This window comes from Lissotriton helveticus, chromosome 1_1, assembly GCF_964261635.1.
Source record: "Lissotriton helveticus chromosome 1_1, aLisHel1.1, whole genome shotgun sequence".
Lineage (NCBI taxonomy): Eukaryota > Metazoa > Chordata > Amphibia > Caudata > Salamandridae > Lissotriton > Lissotriton helveticus.
The window spans coordinates 1,444,528,151-1,444,542,404 of record NC_136057.1 but is presented as its reverse complement, the minus strand read 5'-3'; the positions used below and the strand labels follow the sequence as shown (position 1 = coordinate 1,444,542,404).

The 14,254-nt window shown below is 42.4% G+C and overlaps 1 protein-coding gene across 2 annotated transcripts in view; it reads left to right on the top strand.

Moving 5' to 3' along the window:
• GPR108 (G protein-coupled receptor 108) overlaps positions 1–14,254 on the top strand; it is a 124,204-nt gene that overhangs the window by 50,636 nt on the left and 59,314 nt on the right. Inside the window, exons 3-9 of one of the 2 annotated variants that reach the window (XM_078685739.1) lie at positions 1,084–1,134; positions 5,171–5,250; positions 6,000–6,136; positions 8,707–8,789; positions 9,360–9,452; positions 11,618–11,716; positions 12,199–12,332. In XM_078685739.1, the coding sequence (XP_078541865.1) occupies positions 1,084–1,134; positions 5,171–5,250; positions 6,000–6,136; positions 8,707–8,789; positions 9,360–9,452; positions 11,618–11,716; positions 12,199–12,332 (677 nt within the window). Of the gene's footprint in view, positions 1–1,083; positions 1,178–5,170; positions 5,251–5,999; positions 6,137–8,706; positions 8,790–9,359; positions 9,453–11,617; positions 11,717–12,198; positions 12,333–14,254 lie in introns of both variants that reach the window. The other variant, XM_078685745.1, reaches the window with a different exon arrangement.

Genomic DNA, 14,254 nt, shown 5'->3' with positions numbered 1-14,254 from the left:
TAGGAAAGGCGATTGACCTCATCGTATTTCTTACGCCATTTACGTTCTGCCTTCTTGCAAAGCAAATGAGCGGTAGCTAGGTCAGGAGTGAACCAAGGGGCATTAGTTTTGGTTTTTTGTTGGGAGGAATAGGGACGCTTGGGGGGGATTCTGGAGTTAATTTCCTGAGAGATCCAGTTGTGGAAGTGGTCGGCGTCGATTTCGACGTTCCCCGATAAAGTGGGGGATTGAGCAGGCATAAGGGGTTTGAGACTAATGTTTTCTTGGACCTTTTTCCAGTTAATTGAGTTAGTGAGGTGGGGGTTGGATTTATTGCCAGGGGGCAAATTCACTATCTTAATGTGGAATGGGATCAACGAGTGATCGGACCAGATCTGTGGCAGAGGGGGAAGGGTGGTTAAGGAAGGGAGGTTAGAGCACACACCATCAAGGGTATGACCAAGAGAGTGCGTTGGAAGAGTGACGCGCTGCTGGATGTTGAACATATCCAGAGTTTGGGAGAAATTGATGGATTGTGCATCGGTTTTGGATTCAAGATGTAAATTGAAATCGCCGAGTAGGGTAAAGTGCGAGTATTTTAGAGAGAAGTATCCCAAGTATCCCAAAGGACGCCTTTGAAATACCCACTTGGGTATGTGTGCTTTGAATAAACCAATTCTTATAATTGGAGCCTGCAGACTGCCTTTGTGATAATTCATATGAAGTAAGTTTGCTGTTTTGTTTACGTTCTATTTAGAATGAATTCAGTGTGAATCACTGTCAATGTACTTGTGTCACTCACCCAGCTTTACACAGACATGTGGGTTGCTATTGTTTGTGAAGAATATGATCCCTATCAGGGCAAGTGTATGATCACTGTGAATAATGTGTACTTTCACTGTATCTAAGACAGTGCAGACATACCTTTACTGAGTAGTGAATTAAACAATTCTCATACGTGAGGCTGCTCTGCTGCAAGTTCATATCATGCAGTGACTAGATATGGTTTCTAAGGAATTCAATCATGTCATTAATGCTGTTGACTGCCTCCTAGGCCTCTCTCAGCCTACCTGAGTCATAATTATCTTTGGGTTTCTTCTGCAGATCGGTTTCAGCCTGTCCCATGCCAAGAGCGGCCAGTTCCTCTCCTCTCCGGTGAGCTCAGTTCGCCAAAACCAACCTGGGGCTTAAGTGAAGGGTATGGAATGATTTGGCAGGGGTTTGTGACTCTGTGTCATTCCTTAAATAATGTGTGGGCACATAGTTTGTTTTTACTGACAAGACAATAGCACTGTGGGTGTAAGTATTTCTTCTTGGGTGTATGTAGGTATTTTTGTTTTGGTCATATGTATATATTCCAATTTTCAATTGTATGGGTAAGTATGGTTTTTAGGTGTGCGCATGCATGTTTGTTCTTTATCGTTGTGTATATCATTTATTTGCCTTCGTAAAGACATGTAGTACCTTGTCTTTATTTTATGTAGTAGTATTATATTTTGGTACTGCTTGCCATTGCTTGTGGCGTTGGTCACCAATCTGTGTTTATTTTCCATGTGAGGTTGTTTTAATGGGGTTTGTGTGTTTAAGTGCTTTTCTTGGTCAAGTGTCTAACCCCTTTGCTGTAAGACTCTTCTGGTTGCGGGTATATATACGGCTTGTAGGTTCACCAAGAACCCAAGGTACCCAGAGCCAATAACTGAGCTGCATCTTGCAATGGTTTTTCATTGTGTACCAGGTATACAGCAATTTGTTTGGTAAAATATAAAGAGTGAGAAACAGGTATCAAGGAACCCAACATATTTCTGAAATGGAAGCAAGATATGAAGTTTAGAAGTAGTGGTTATTTGCACTTCTCTGAATTTGTGGGTACCCATACTAGCATGTGAATTAGAAGGCATTTTTCAAAGTGACTAATTTTTTACACACTGCCTTACATTTGGAAGGCAGAAATGCATAGAAAGACACTTTGTAATAACACTTGTTCTACTATTCTGTGTTCCCCTAAATCCACACAAGTGAGGTAGCATTTTTATCAAGAGACCTGGGGGAATGCTGGGTGGTAGGAAATTTGTGCTCGCCCCGTAAGCCTAAATTTTCCCACACACAAATGTGAGGAAAACATGATTTATTTAGCCACATTTGCGGTTTGCAGGGCAGTCTGGGTAAGAAAACATTGGGGAATCCACGCAAGCCACACCTCCATGGACTCTAAGGTGTCTAGTTTTCAGACATGTCTGGGTTTGGTAGGTTTCCCGAGCCCGGGACCATAAATGCAGGTGACACACTTGCAAAACCAGCTTGTTTCGTGGTTGATAATTTTGATGCCTCAACAATTTGTTTTTTGGCCTTTCCCTGTTGCAGGCACATGGCCCACTCACACTAGTGAGGTAGCATTTTTATCGGGAGACTGGGTAACACTGAGTGATAGGAAATTTGCACCAGCCTGGTGATCCCACAACTTTCTGAAACAAAAGTGTGAGTAAAACTTGTTTTTTAGGTAAATGTGAGGTTTGCAGGGGATTCTGGGTAAGAAAACATTGGGGAATCCACACAAGCCACACCTCCCTGGACTCCTCCGGGTGACTTGTTTTCAGAGATGTCTGGGTTCAGTAGATTTCCATAGATGGCTGCCGAGTGTGGGACCAAAAATGCTGGTGACCCCCTTGCAAACACCAGGCCGTTTTGTGATCAAGTATCCCATTTGCAAAGGCCTCTGGGAAAGTAAACATACCACATATTATTCCTTTGGTGACCAGTTTCCAAAAATATGTGAGGGCAGAAGGTGGTCACTGCAGAGAAAGTATGCATTGACGGTAAAAAGCAACAAAAAAAAACAACCAACAAAACATTACTGCACACCTATCCATTAGTCAATCACAGGCATTCTGGTTGAATTTGGCACAAATATAAGTAAATGGTTCATAAAAAAACTTTATTCACCAGTGACTTTACAAAATACAATCTGCAAAAGTCAAATCATTTCAACATTACATCAAAGAACCACTGACTTACAGCTTGTGAGCTGTAAAGCCACGTCAGGGCACCATCCCTTTTACAGTCCATTCACACGCCTTTCGTGCGCCAGCTGTAGGACAAACACAATACAACACTTACATTTACAAACAGCACCATTCAAGGGCCCATCGCTCTCATGCGCCAATAGGACTAACGCACCAATCTTGCCACCAAGCACCCAAACATCAGATAACTGACAACCACACCTCAAGCAAGTCAATACACATACTGGCTACCAGCCTCCAACACACAACTTGTCCACACGCACCCCCAGCCAAGCGCCAGTCTACATACACGACCGCCGAGCAAGCACCAGTCCACATGCACCGCCAAGCAGGCGCCAGTCCACACGCACTGACAGGCAGACGCCAGTCCACATGCACCGCCAGGCAGAAGCCAGTCCACACGCACCGCCAGTCAACTGCCATTCCACATGCACCGCCAGCCACGCGCTAGTCCACCCACACCACCAGCCATGCGCCAGTGTACACACACCACCAGCCAAACGGCAGTACATGCAAACTGTCTGCCGAACTCCACTTTACAAACACATAAACTTTCCCTGGTGTCTAGTGGTTTTGTGATCCCCCCCTTGGGTGCAGATGGATCTAGAAATATGGCTGATGTGCCCCAAGTGGGGGTGCAGAAAACTGCACCAATATTGCCCCTATAATAGAGAGCAACCATGCCTAATGGGGCAGCTTCCTGACATATTGATAAAGAAAAACCCTGGTGTCTAGTGGTTTTCTGCCCCCCCCCCCCTTGGTGGCAGATAGGCCTAAAAATATGGCCGATCTCCTATGCGCTTCCCTGACTTGCTCTTATGACTATAACTTGTAGCCTAAATTTACTTAATGGCAGAAGTTATAGTTTCTTCAGATAAGTATTGCTATAAGTATAAATATAGCTGCTGAATTTTTATGGCTTTGTGAGGGTAAAACGTCAGACTTCAGTGAATTTCTGTGGTTTTTTTAACATAGAAATGGGTGCGGTATTTTTATCCGATTGGGCTTCAGATTTGTGTCCCTACATATCTATACATTTCTTTCTTTAAATACTCCCAAACTACTGAACAGATTTACACAAAATTACAAAAAGGTTTCTTTCTAGGCCGAAATTTTGTGTAATTCCTTTCAGCGGTTTGGTCTGTAATCTTGTCTAAAAACTGAAAAATCCCCATAGACATTGCTTGGGGAAAAAGCGTTTTGGGGCCCCACCTTTTTCTCGGCCCGCGCTTCACAAATCACCCCGAAACTTTCCAGACAGCAGCGCAACTAACTTGCGTGCTAAGTTTCAAAATGTTATTAGGATTCGTCAAACGGTGCCAGAGTTAGCAAAACAAAAAACTTTTTGCCTATGGGAAAAGTTGGTCCTAGCAATAAATACATGCTGGCTATGGCCAGTGGGAGATGATATGTGTGTGTGTGTGCTAACCGACATATTAATATGATCGTCATTAAGATAAAAAATTATTGAATTGAAAGTGATGAGATTTAAATGAATAAATAAGTAATTCTTTTAGAAAATGTAATATTTAAATATGGGTTTATGATTTGTAATTTTTATGTATTTAGTAATTAGGGTTTTAAGGGTTCAGAAATGGCTATAGTATGGTGTTTTTAAGGCTCAAAGATCGTAAAAATGTAGGAGCAGTAAGGAGTTTTTAGGGCTCAGGAATGCGTATTGTATAGGGGTAATGAATGGTGTTTAGGTTTAAGTGAATAGTAGTTTAAAATATTACATTAAAATTAATTTATAATACAACTAATAAAAGATAAAACTACATCAGTGTGTGTGTGTGTGCACACATACACCCCCCCCCAAAAAAAGTAAAGGCACTTCCGATGTAACAACATTTGATGTAAAGGTATTATTAATGTAATGACCTTAGATGTGATGATCTTCAAAGTAACAACTGACATTCGATTTCAACTCTTCTGGTCCTTTGCTTTGTTTTCTCTATTATTGGCCATCAAATGCTATGTCTACTTTTTAGCATATAAGATTATTTCAGTGGGGTTTGTGAGGTGTTTTTCTTCACCAGCAAGTGTGTTGATTTGGTGGCCATGAGAGTAGGTTCGTTTTGACTTTGCTATTATGGATTTATTACTATATGATTTGCGGTATTGGTTAGGATTTGTCTTTCCTCTAATCCTGAGCTTTCCTCTCACTTAAGGAGCAAGTCTCTCTTCGTTGCGTTTTGGATTCAGAGCCATTGGACAAAATGTTCCTCATCCTCAATTTCACACGCAGTTGGTAAGTGCCTGCAGCGGAGCGACTTAAGAAGAGCCACTCCTTGTGGTAGGGTTTTTGGGGCACCCCTGGTGCACTTCAAAATGCATCTGTGTGGTTGGGAAACTGTCAAACAAAAGGAAATTCTATCATTAGTGTTTATGTTGAATTCAACAAGATTTGTACCTATGTCAGTGACACATCTACGAGCCCAGGGAGATTTGTGCTGGTTTCAGTGAGCAACTCCCCAGTGCTGGTGTTACTGAGATAGCTGTACTCTTGGTGAATGCCTTTATTAGTATTTCTGAGTCAAGCGGTTGAGGTTAGCTTCTTTTTTTTTTTTTTCCAATGGAATGGTGTTATTGAGAGCACTGAAATCACCCCACTTATGTGGGCTGGTATTGAATAACATACACAATGTCTGTCAGCAAATGAACATAGTCTTTGTTGCCTTTATACCATTGTGCTTCAAACATATTGTGAGGTTCCGATGGCCTTTGTAACAAAAGCTGACCGGTTTCATATTCAGCAACCATTAGTTGATCTCCAGGTGAAATACAATATCTTTGCTACAAGCAAACTTTCCTTTCTAGTGCTCTCGGGTCTTAGTATCTAGATTGTCAGTTCAAATATGGCAGACGTATTGACCTCCGGCCTGATGTTTGGACTCTGATCTCCCCTTCAGGCCAAGGAGGAATGATTATAAGGGGTACCTGTACCAGAACAGAAGGTGATTGCTTCATTGCTCGTTTCTTTTCCTTTTGCTGTCACAGCGTCAGTGTTAAGATGTCGGGAAACTTAAAAGACGTGAACGTTTCAGATGCCCTCGGCGATAAAGAAAAGGTGGAATCCCTGAAAACTACAACAGGGCAACCCAGTCCATCCCTCGGCACAAGTCCATCTAAAACAGGTATGGAACCCAAAAGCTGCTATGTGTGAGGGATCCAAAAACTGGTGGAGATGCTGAATGTGTACCTTGCGCAAGATGCTGAAAGGTATATGTGTAAGAGAAACACGTTAAGTGTTCTGTGTAGAAAGAAATGCTCTGTTTCTCAGGGTTAAACTGCACTTAGTGAGATGTAAAGAGAACTGTGAAAGAAATCCAAAGCTGGACACAAGCATTACTCTGTGTCTGAGTATCTGTTCTGGGAGACAGAGAAACTAAACAACTGTTCTGTGTGGGCCCTTTACAGGCAATAATTAGTGTGTGTAAGATCAACACTTAGAAACCTTTCTGTATGAAGGATGCCATAAATTGTTCCCAGTACCACAAAAGTTGGGTAATAATAAGCATAGTTTTATTGTGCCATGATAACCCTTGAAAGGAACAAATACAATTATTTCCTTATCGGGATGAGGGTATGTATGGCCGAGACCAAGAAACAGATCAGTGCATGAGGACCTATTTGGCTCCGTATGTGTAACAAGGAAAGTGCTGTGTGAGAGAACTAGAAACATGCTGAGGGATAGAGAGAACCAACATGGGTGTGCTGGAGATGTTGTTGTGCGAGTGAAAGAGAGACTTAGACACTGTTGTCCTCATAAGATATAGAAAGCATTCCCAGTGTGAGACCCAAAACATCTCTACAAGTGAGGCTAAGACACGGTTCTTTTTGTGAAACCTAGAGATATTGTGTGTGTATGTGCGTGTGTGTCTGTCTGTCTGTCTCCCAAAAAGATTATATGTGCGTGCGTGTGCTCAGGTGTGCGTGTACTTGACATCAAGAGGCTGTTCTGTGTCTGAGACCTAGAAACGTCTGTGTGAGACTCTAGGAGCTGCTTTTGTGAGAAACATGCATTCTTTGCTAATGGTGAATGATATAAAAAAATCCTCTCTATGAATGACACCTGTAAAACGGCTCTGTGTGCAAGAGCCTGATTCTGAAATGTCTGAGACCCATAAATCTGATGTGTTTGAGAGAGACCAGATACTGCTGTCCCTGAACTAAATCCATAACAAGCACCTGCAACGCAATAGGTCTCGCAATTGCGAGATTTTGAGCTATTGACTTTGTAAATAACAATGCTTTTTATTTGTGTTTAAAAAACAACACATAAATAAAAGGCATTGTCATTTACAATACCAATAGGTCAAAGTTACAAAAATGCGAAACCTATTGTATTGCAAATGCGCTTTCACGTTAAGAGGTCACGCCCCTTTCTTTAGACGAGCCGCGTCTAAAGAAAGATCTGCAGCCGCTATTAAAACGAAAGCGTGGTATGGTGCGCTTTTACCAAAAAAAACATGTATTTGTTACGATGACCATCAAATGCTTTTTTTGTAAAAGCGCCCTGTGAAAGCATGCATAGCGCGCTGAATGTTACAAGAAAGCATGTAGTGCCTGCAGTAGGATAAATGAATTAAAGAAAATAGTGCTTAAAGACTAAATAAGATGCACCGTGTAACAACCGAAGTAAAAGGGCCAGTCCTCAAGGTAGGTTACAAATGAAGACAAGGCGGTACTAGGGAGAGACTAACAAGCCTGTTAACGAATCAGAAGCCAGCATATATGAAGGACATAACACAAGCCAATGACCCATATGGGTGGAGAGTGGGCGGGGCCTCAATTCATACTCCAATACCGCATGCTTCGGAGAGCATCGCATGGTCGACCTAAACACTGCTGCCCCCAACAGAGGCATAGAAGCTGCTTTTTATAAGACTCACAATACTCTGTTTTGGAAACCCAGAAATAAGTTGTGGTCTAAATACCTCATGTGTGATCCGGCCTTTGAGTGTAATGTGTCTTTGGGCTAGGGATGTTATGCGATTGTGAACATCCAGAGTCCCACTCATCCTTGCTCATGGGTCTCGCATCTGATTACGTGAGGCTCTTCTGTGGTAGGAGACTTGGCAATTTCTTTTCTTGTTCATTGATGTGTTCACTGCTGGCGATTAGCTGTCCGTCCTTCCTCCTTTCATCTGTTCATGCCTATTAACTGTTCATCCTCAGCTAACATGCCTACAGCTAGTTTTGAGCCATTCACTCCCTGGTCTCTATATATGGGTACCGTTATTTGTGACCTGTTCCCTTTTCCTTGGTTTGTTCATGTATGCTTAGGGCGGCTTCTCCTTCCTTGATATGTTTAGGGTGGCTTCTCCTTCCTTGATATGTTTACAGGTGGCTGTAAACTTTTTTTTTCTGTCTCAGTGCGTTTATGGCTCGCTGTAAGTCGTTTTTCTGACTTTTGCATGTTTAAAGTCGGTTGCAAGCTATTTCTTCTTATCATGTTTACTGCTACTCGCTGTTTGCCTTTTTCCTTTTTGTAAGTGTTACATTTTGGTAAAGTTGTGTTTCATCATTTGCTAGAAGTTGATTCGCCTTTCTTGAAATTGTAATGCCTGCGAGCAGTTTTTCCCTTCTTCATGTATTAACAACAGGCCAGCTTTGAATATAAATGCTGTTTCTTTTCTTGCGTTCAATGGTGACTTGACATGTTTTTGTCTGTCCCTACACTTTTTCCTCTGGTACATCGTAGAGTCAGACAAGAAAAAGAAAGCACCAGTGCAGAAGCGGGACACAGACATTGGACAGCCAGCACCTGGGGAAAAGACAAAGCAGGTGAGAAAGTTAGCACAAGTCATTAGGTTGTCATAAGTAGGAGAAATAACCTCTTGTGGACTTAATGAATCTGAGCTCATGGCCCTTGCAGCCAAATAAGGTTCCCCTTAGTAGGGGTGGGGGGCTGCCTCGTAGCCCAGACCCCCAGGAACATCATTTGGTGCATTTGGTTCTTCTTTTAAGGGGCTGACTGGTGGGGGCAGTGCCTGAGGGAGGCACTGGTGTCCACAGTGGTTGAGAGACCATGCTCCAGATAATGGCTGTTAGTTTCTTTGAGTGGCTGCCACTTGTGCCTATGTGGACCGCGGGTTGTAAAGCTCCAACACTGCTCGTGGTGTAAGCAGGGCAAGGGCAGGTGGGCAGTTATGCTGTCAATATGGTACATTGTGAATCATGCTCTGAGGAACAGCTGGCTGTTCTAATGACTGGTTATCTCAAGATTACCTTTGCTGACTTGCATTAAAAGCAGTGATCTTGGGTGGTTGCAGGGCTTTGACAGTGGGCAGCGAGGGTCTCTGTTTAAACTTTTGTTCTCTGTAAAAGGTTCTTGACAAGTTTCTTGCTTTGTAGATCTCAGCATCATCCACAGCCGTTAAATCAGATGGGCCTACAAAGGATCTTTGCCTGGCCCTACAGTCATCACCCCCAGAGTATCACCTTGTTGTAAGTTCAGGGCTCTGCAACAGGAGTTTTTTTGTTATTTTTTTCAACAGTATTGCTGTCTTCCCACTTGGACTTTTCTCTTTCTAATTCTTCATTGGCTCTAGCTTAGGCTATTATGTTCGTCTAAAGTTTTCTGTTTTCTATATTGCGTTCTTTTTGCCCTTTTTCCCTCTTTTCGACTGCTTTCATTTTTTCTGCAACTGCTTCTATTTCCCTGGTTGTTTTCCCGTCCCTTTTGTTTTCCGAGGGGTTTCCCTTATCTGCTTTTCCTGTTTTTCAAATTGTATTTGTCTTTTCTTTCCTTTTATTCTACAGTGTTAGTTTTCTTCTCTCACTTACTATGAACACCTTATTTCATCTGCTTTTGTTTTATTATGATGGCATTTCGCCTGTCTTTCATGGTATTCTACAGAGACATCCTGTCAGATACTGTGGTTAAACATCCGGGAAAAGTCCATTTGGCTATCTTCCCAGATCCGACTAAATCTGGTTTGATATTGAGTCTAGAACATAACCAGTAGGCATTTATGTAGGAGCCGATTACACATGAATATGTTCTCATTCACTCGTTTTGCAGAAATCGATTTACAAATATATATTCTTTACTGAAGTATGTTATAAATACCATTGGTTGAAAAGGAATGGTAGCTGTGGTGTGCAGAAGTTCATGAATCAATATGTAAAAGGTATTGTCACGCAAACTTTATCATAATAATTTGAGTTACTTATAATCGCATTTCCTCTTTAGTATCCGCATTCTGGTTACCAGTGATAAAAGAGCACAATTAATGTCCTCCTCAATCAAAATAGAGTACTACATACTATTTAGTGAGTGAGTGATGTCTCTTTGGAAGTTAGCCACACACAGAGAGGCACATTAAGTCTGTGAACAAAGGTTCAGCACACTGTTTGAGGACAACAATAAATCAATAATTGCCAGTGTCTGTCTGTTCTTGGTTAAACCGTGCCGGCATTCTGCTGGCCTACCTAATCATAAGCAGGTGATTACACATTTGTTTCAGCTTAGCTCAGGTAGGATCTGTCCTGTTGCCTATTATCAGGGCATGGGAAGGTGTGGTTCAAGCATTGATTAGCAATTTAATCATGGAACATTTAAACAATATGGAGTCTTATTTAGAGACAGCAGGCAAGTTGTTGCATCTTATCTTCCTTGCCACTTGTTTCATCCTCCCTCTCACGTTTTGTCTTGTGTCTGTCTATTCCATGGTCTGGTGCCTTACATTTTGCACCTCCGTCCTCATGTTTCTTTACTCTACAATGTTGATCTTTGTATCTTTGTATTATAGAGATTGACCTGTGAAGCGCTTTCCTCGAGATGTCGTGCAGAAGTGCTCTCTTTCAATAAAGTGGCTTATCTCACATCATTGAACCTTTTCAATTGTCTTAGTTGCACAAATTGTCACTTAGAAAATAGGGTCTTCTTGTGTGTGCAAGAATGGAGGCCCAGAAGCATGTGAGCATCCTGGCATACTCCTTATAGTAGGACTCCATCGCTTTCATTGCCACCTTACTCTACAATGGTTCCGAAATTAGAGAGGGGTATGCCCTACGTCTGTATACAGCAAAGGGATTTATGACATGTAAATCCTACTCCACACATGCATGCATACAGCTTCTTTGCATGTCTAACATGTGAGGAATGCAAGTGATGCCAGTTATGGGAATTTGACTGACCTTCATCCAGGGAGACTGAGTAGGCATTCTTCCCACAATGTTCAAGTAAAAAGACCAGTGCCTGTGATTTAGTAGTTGTGCTTCCACCACCAGAGACCTCCAGCTGGGGCGAAGGGGGTAGTAGCTACATTCGCTCAGAACAGATGTACACTTTGGTTAGTGTGCCCCAGTCATTAGAGCTAAGCTTTGATGGCGGTCAAAGTAAAAGTATAAGCCCTTCCAGTAGACTCACAAGACTGTTTAATTTACTGTAGGTTACAACAGAGGACTTGTCCGCAAAACGGACCAGGCCAGGGTGGCACAGATTTTTCAAATCATGGAGAGACTTTCATTCCAACACCTTTTTTAAATGAATGGCGTTATTAATGAATTAAATACGTTTTCTGCAGCCGTTAAACATTTGAAATGTGACAGAACAATAACACAATCCATGTGATTGCTTTCAGTAATTGTTTTCCTCTCTCCCTCAGTTCCAGGTAGTGTTTGGCTCAAAGGGACAAGGTCTGTACAACTTGTACTTCCACAACTGCAACAATCTGCAATTGTCGCCCACCGGGTACAATATCACTGTGAGTATAAACCAGAGTAGAGCATTGTCAATGGGAGTCAATTTCTGAGATCTTAGTTTAGGGGCCCTCTGTTCTAAGGTCTTGATCCCTATGTGGTGGGATGCAGTGGTTGTGGCTTCATCCGCAGGGCCATTTTCAGTGGTTAGTGAGTAGTATTTTATTGGCACTCTGTATTTGATATGAGTCCTGTTGGGGTATTGTCATCTGTTTTGCAGATGATGTTTTTCTTTTTTGCATATAGTGAAGAGTTATTACTGGGTTCATGGAAGAAAGGGATTACACTGAATGCTTTGAAGGGTCAATGTTTCAAGTAGGCACGGACTTGAGCAGGTTGACTAGATCTTTCATTCTTCACCTGTCCTACATTTTGGCTGGGTATTCACCTCAACTGGGTGTGCAGAGGATACCTTGGTGTGTACTAACCAGTCGGTATCTCTATGTGCTTACCTCATTGACATTCTGGCCTTCTTTTGGATGTGTAGATAGATATCAAGGAAAAGAATCCCGGCGGCTATCTGTCTGCAGCAGAGATCCCCCTATTCAAGCTCTATCTCATCATGGCTGGGGGCTTCTTCACTGCTTCTGTCATCTGGGTCTATATGCTCCACAAGCACAAGTAAGTGAGTCACAAAAAGCTTTTTGATGTTTTGGTCCTTAGCAGTTGTAAACCAGTCTTCTCCAGCACAGCCTTCCTTTAACCCAAACAGTGAAGGACCTCAGAGATTCAACCAAAATAGGTCTACAGGTCCTGCTAAACGCAGCCATACCCAAAATAAATATGTTGCTTATTTTTAGATTACAAACCTAGTAATAAAGCAGTGAGCATGAATTCGAGAGGAGAGGACAGTTCAGCAGTTTAGAAGATTACTGGGGTCAGTTGTGTTTTGGGCTGTGGAACATGTAAATGGGCATGGCACTATGGTTCATAGTCTTGCATAGATGCATTCCATTTTTTTAATTAGGGCTCTCTTAAGAATCCACACGCGGCGTAACTTGTGAGCTCTTTTGTTTTTTATACAGTCTGCTTAACGTTATACAGTCTTCTTAACGCCTCACCCTCCCTCTGTCTGTGCTGCATTTGCCCATTCCCTCTTTCCCTCCCGCTGTCGGTATTGTCTTCACCCATCCTCATCCCCCCTTGTCCACGTTGATACGGACATGACTGTGCTTTTAGAAAGGTACCATTTGGTCTTCCCCAGACAATTTGATAGCCAATATGTCTTTTTTGTTTTTACCTTAAAAGGAACATCGTAAATATTGTAGCATTGTTTTGCGTTGTTGCCTGAAGAATTATGCAGGTATTTCATGCCTTCCATGTAAATAATATTTACAGAAATGCTTTTAAATGTAGTGAAAAACAGCCATTGAAGTGCTTGTGCAGTGCCAAACAGTAAAAAAGTTAAAATGCAAATCAATAAAAATCCCACAAAAATAAAGCACAATTAAATAAACAAAATGACACCAACATGACAACAATACAGTAAGAGGAACCAGCTATATGAATTTTCGAAGTGTTAAGTAGGAATAGCGCCAAGCACAGTGTGCCACGTGCCAGTGAAAGTTAATGGTCATGGTAGACCAGGAGTTAGGTGTGATTTGACACTTAACTTAATGAAGGGCAAGTCCGATACACAACCAGGTTTGCCTTGGTCAAAGATGTAACCTTTTGACTTTAGAACTTTAAGTCCCAGACCACCACTGGGATACACTTCTAAAGCCCCTCAGTACTTCATGGGAGGCATTTAGAGACTCACAGGGTAGCAGACAGAGGCCAGCACCAGGGTCATGCCTAGGTCCAGTTGGCACCAATCAGCTTTCCAGTTGCAGGTAAGGCCTCTTGTAGTTTGTTTTATACCATAGCTTTAACAGGAAGGCAGTTTATGGCCATTGGATTCCATTTATTTTTTCTGAGTACAAGCGAGAGAGTAGGTCCAGTCCTTCAGGGTTCTTCTCAGGTCCTGAATTGGGTGCCTGGAAATGCCACATTTATGCCTGGCATGAGCTAGTAGATGGGAATGACACATGGACATACCCTAACCAATGGGCTAAATTTTCCCGGGGCCAACCCTACACACTTTGGGTGTTTCCTAGGGGGCTAAAGTCCTCAATCACACTAAACCTGGGCTCTGAGGGCTGGGTGTGTATGTGCGCTCGAAGTGTCCTTTGGTAATCGTAGTGTCCTCCGACATCGAATGGTAAAATCAAGATCTGAAAGAGAAATCTTAGTGATAGATTCCTTACCTTAGAATATCCCCAGACGTCAGACTGGATCCAGAAATTTTTTGCGTAGCAGTACCCTTGCGCGTCGGTAGGCGTCATCTGCGGCTCCGCGTCCGTCGTGGGCGCCATGATGACGTTGTCGGAGTACTTAGACGCCGCCTCCGCGTGCTGACGTCCGTTCTTCTTTTTTCCGCGCCAGCAGCGCAGATCTGGAGAAAGTGGTACCTTAGTCATTTTTTGACTAAAACTTTTTACGATCCTTTTTGATCTTTCCTATCGAGTCTTCGACTCCGAATGGTGCCGGTAGGGATGCCAGGT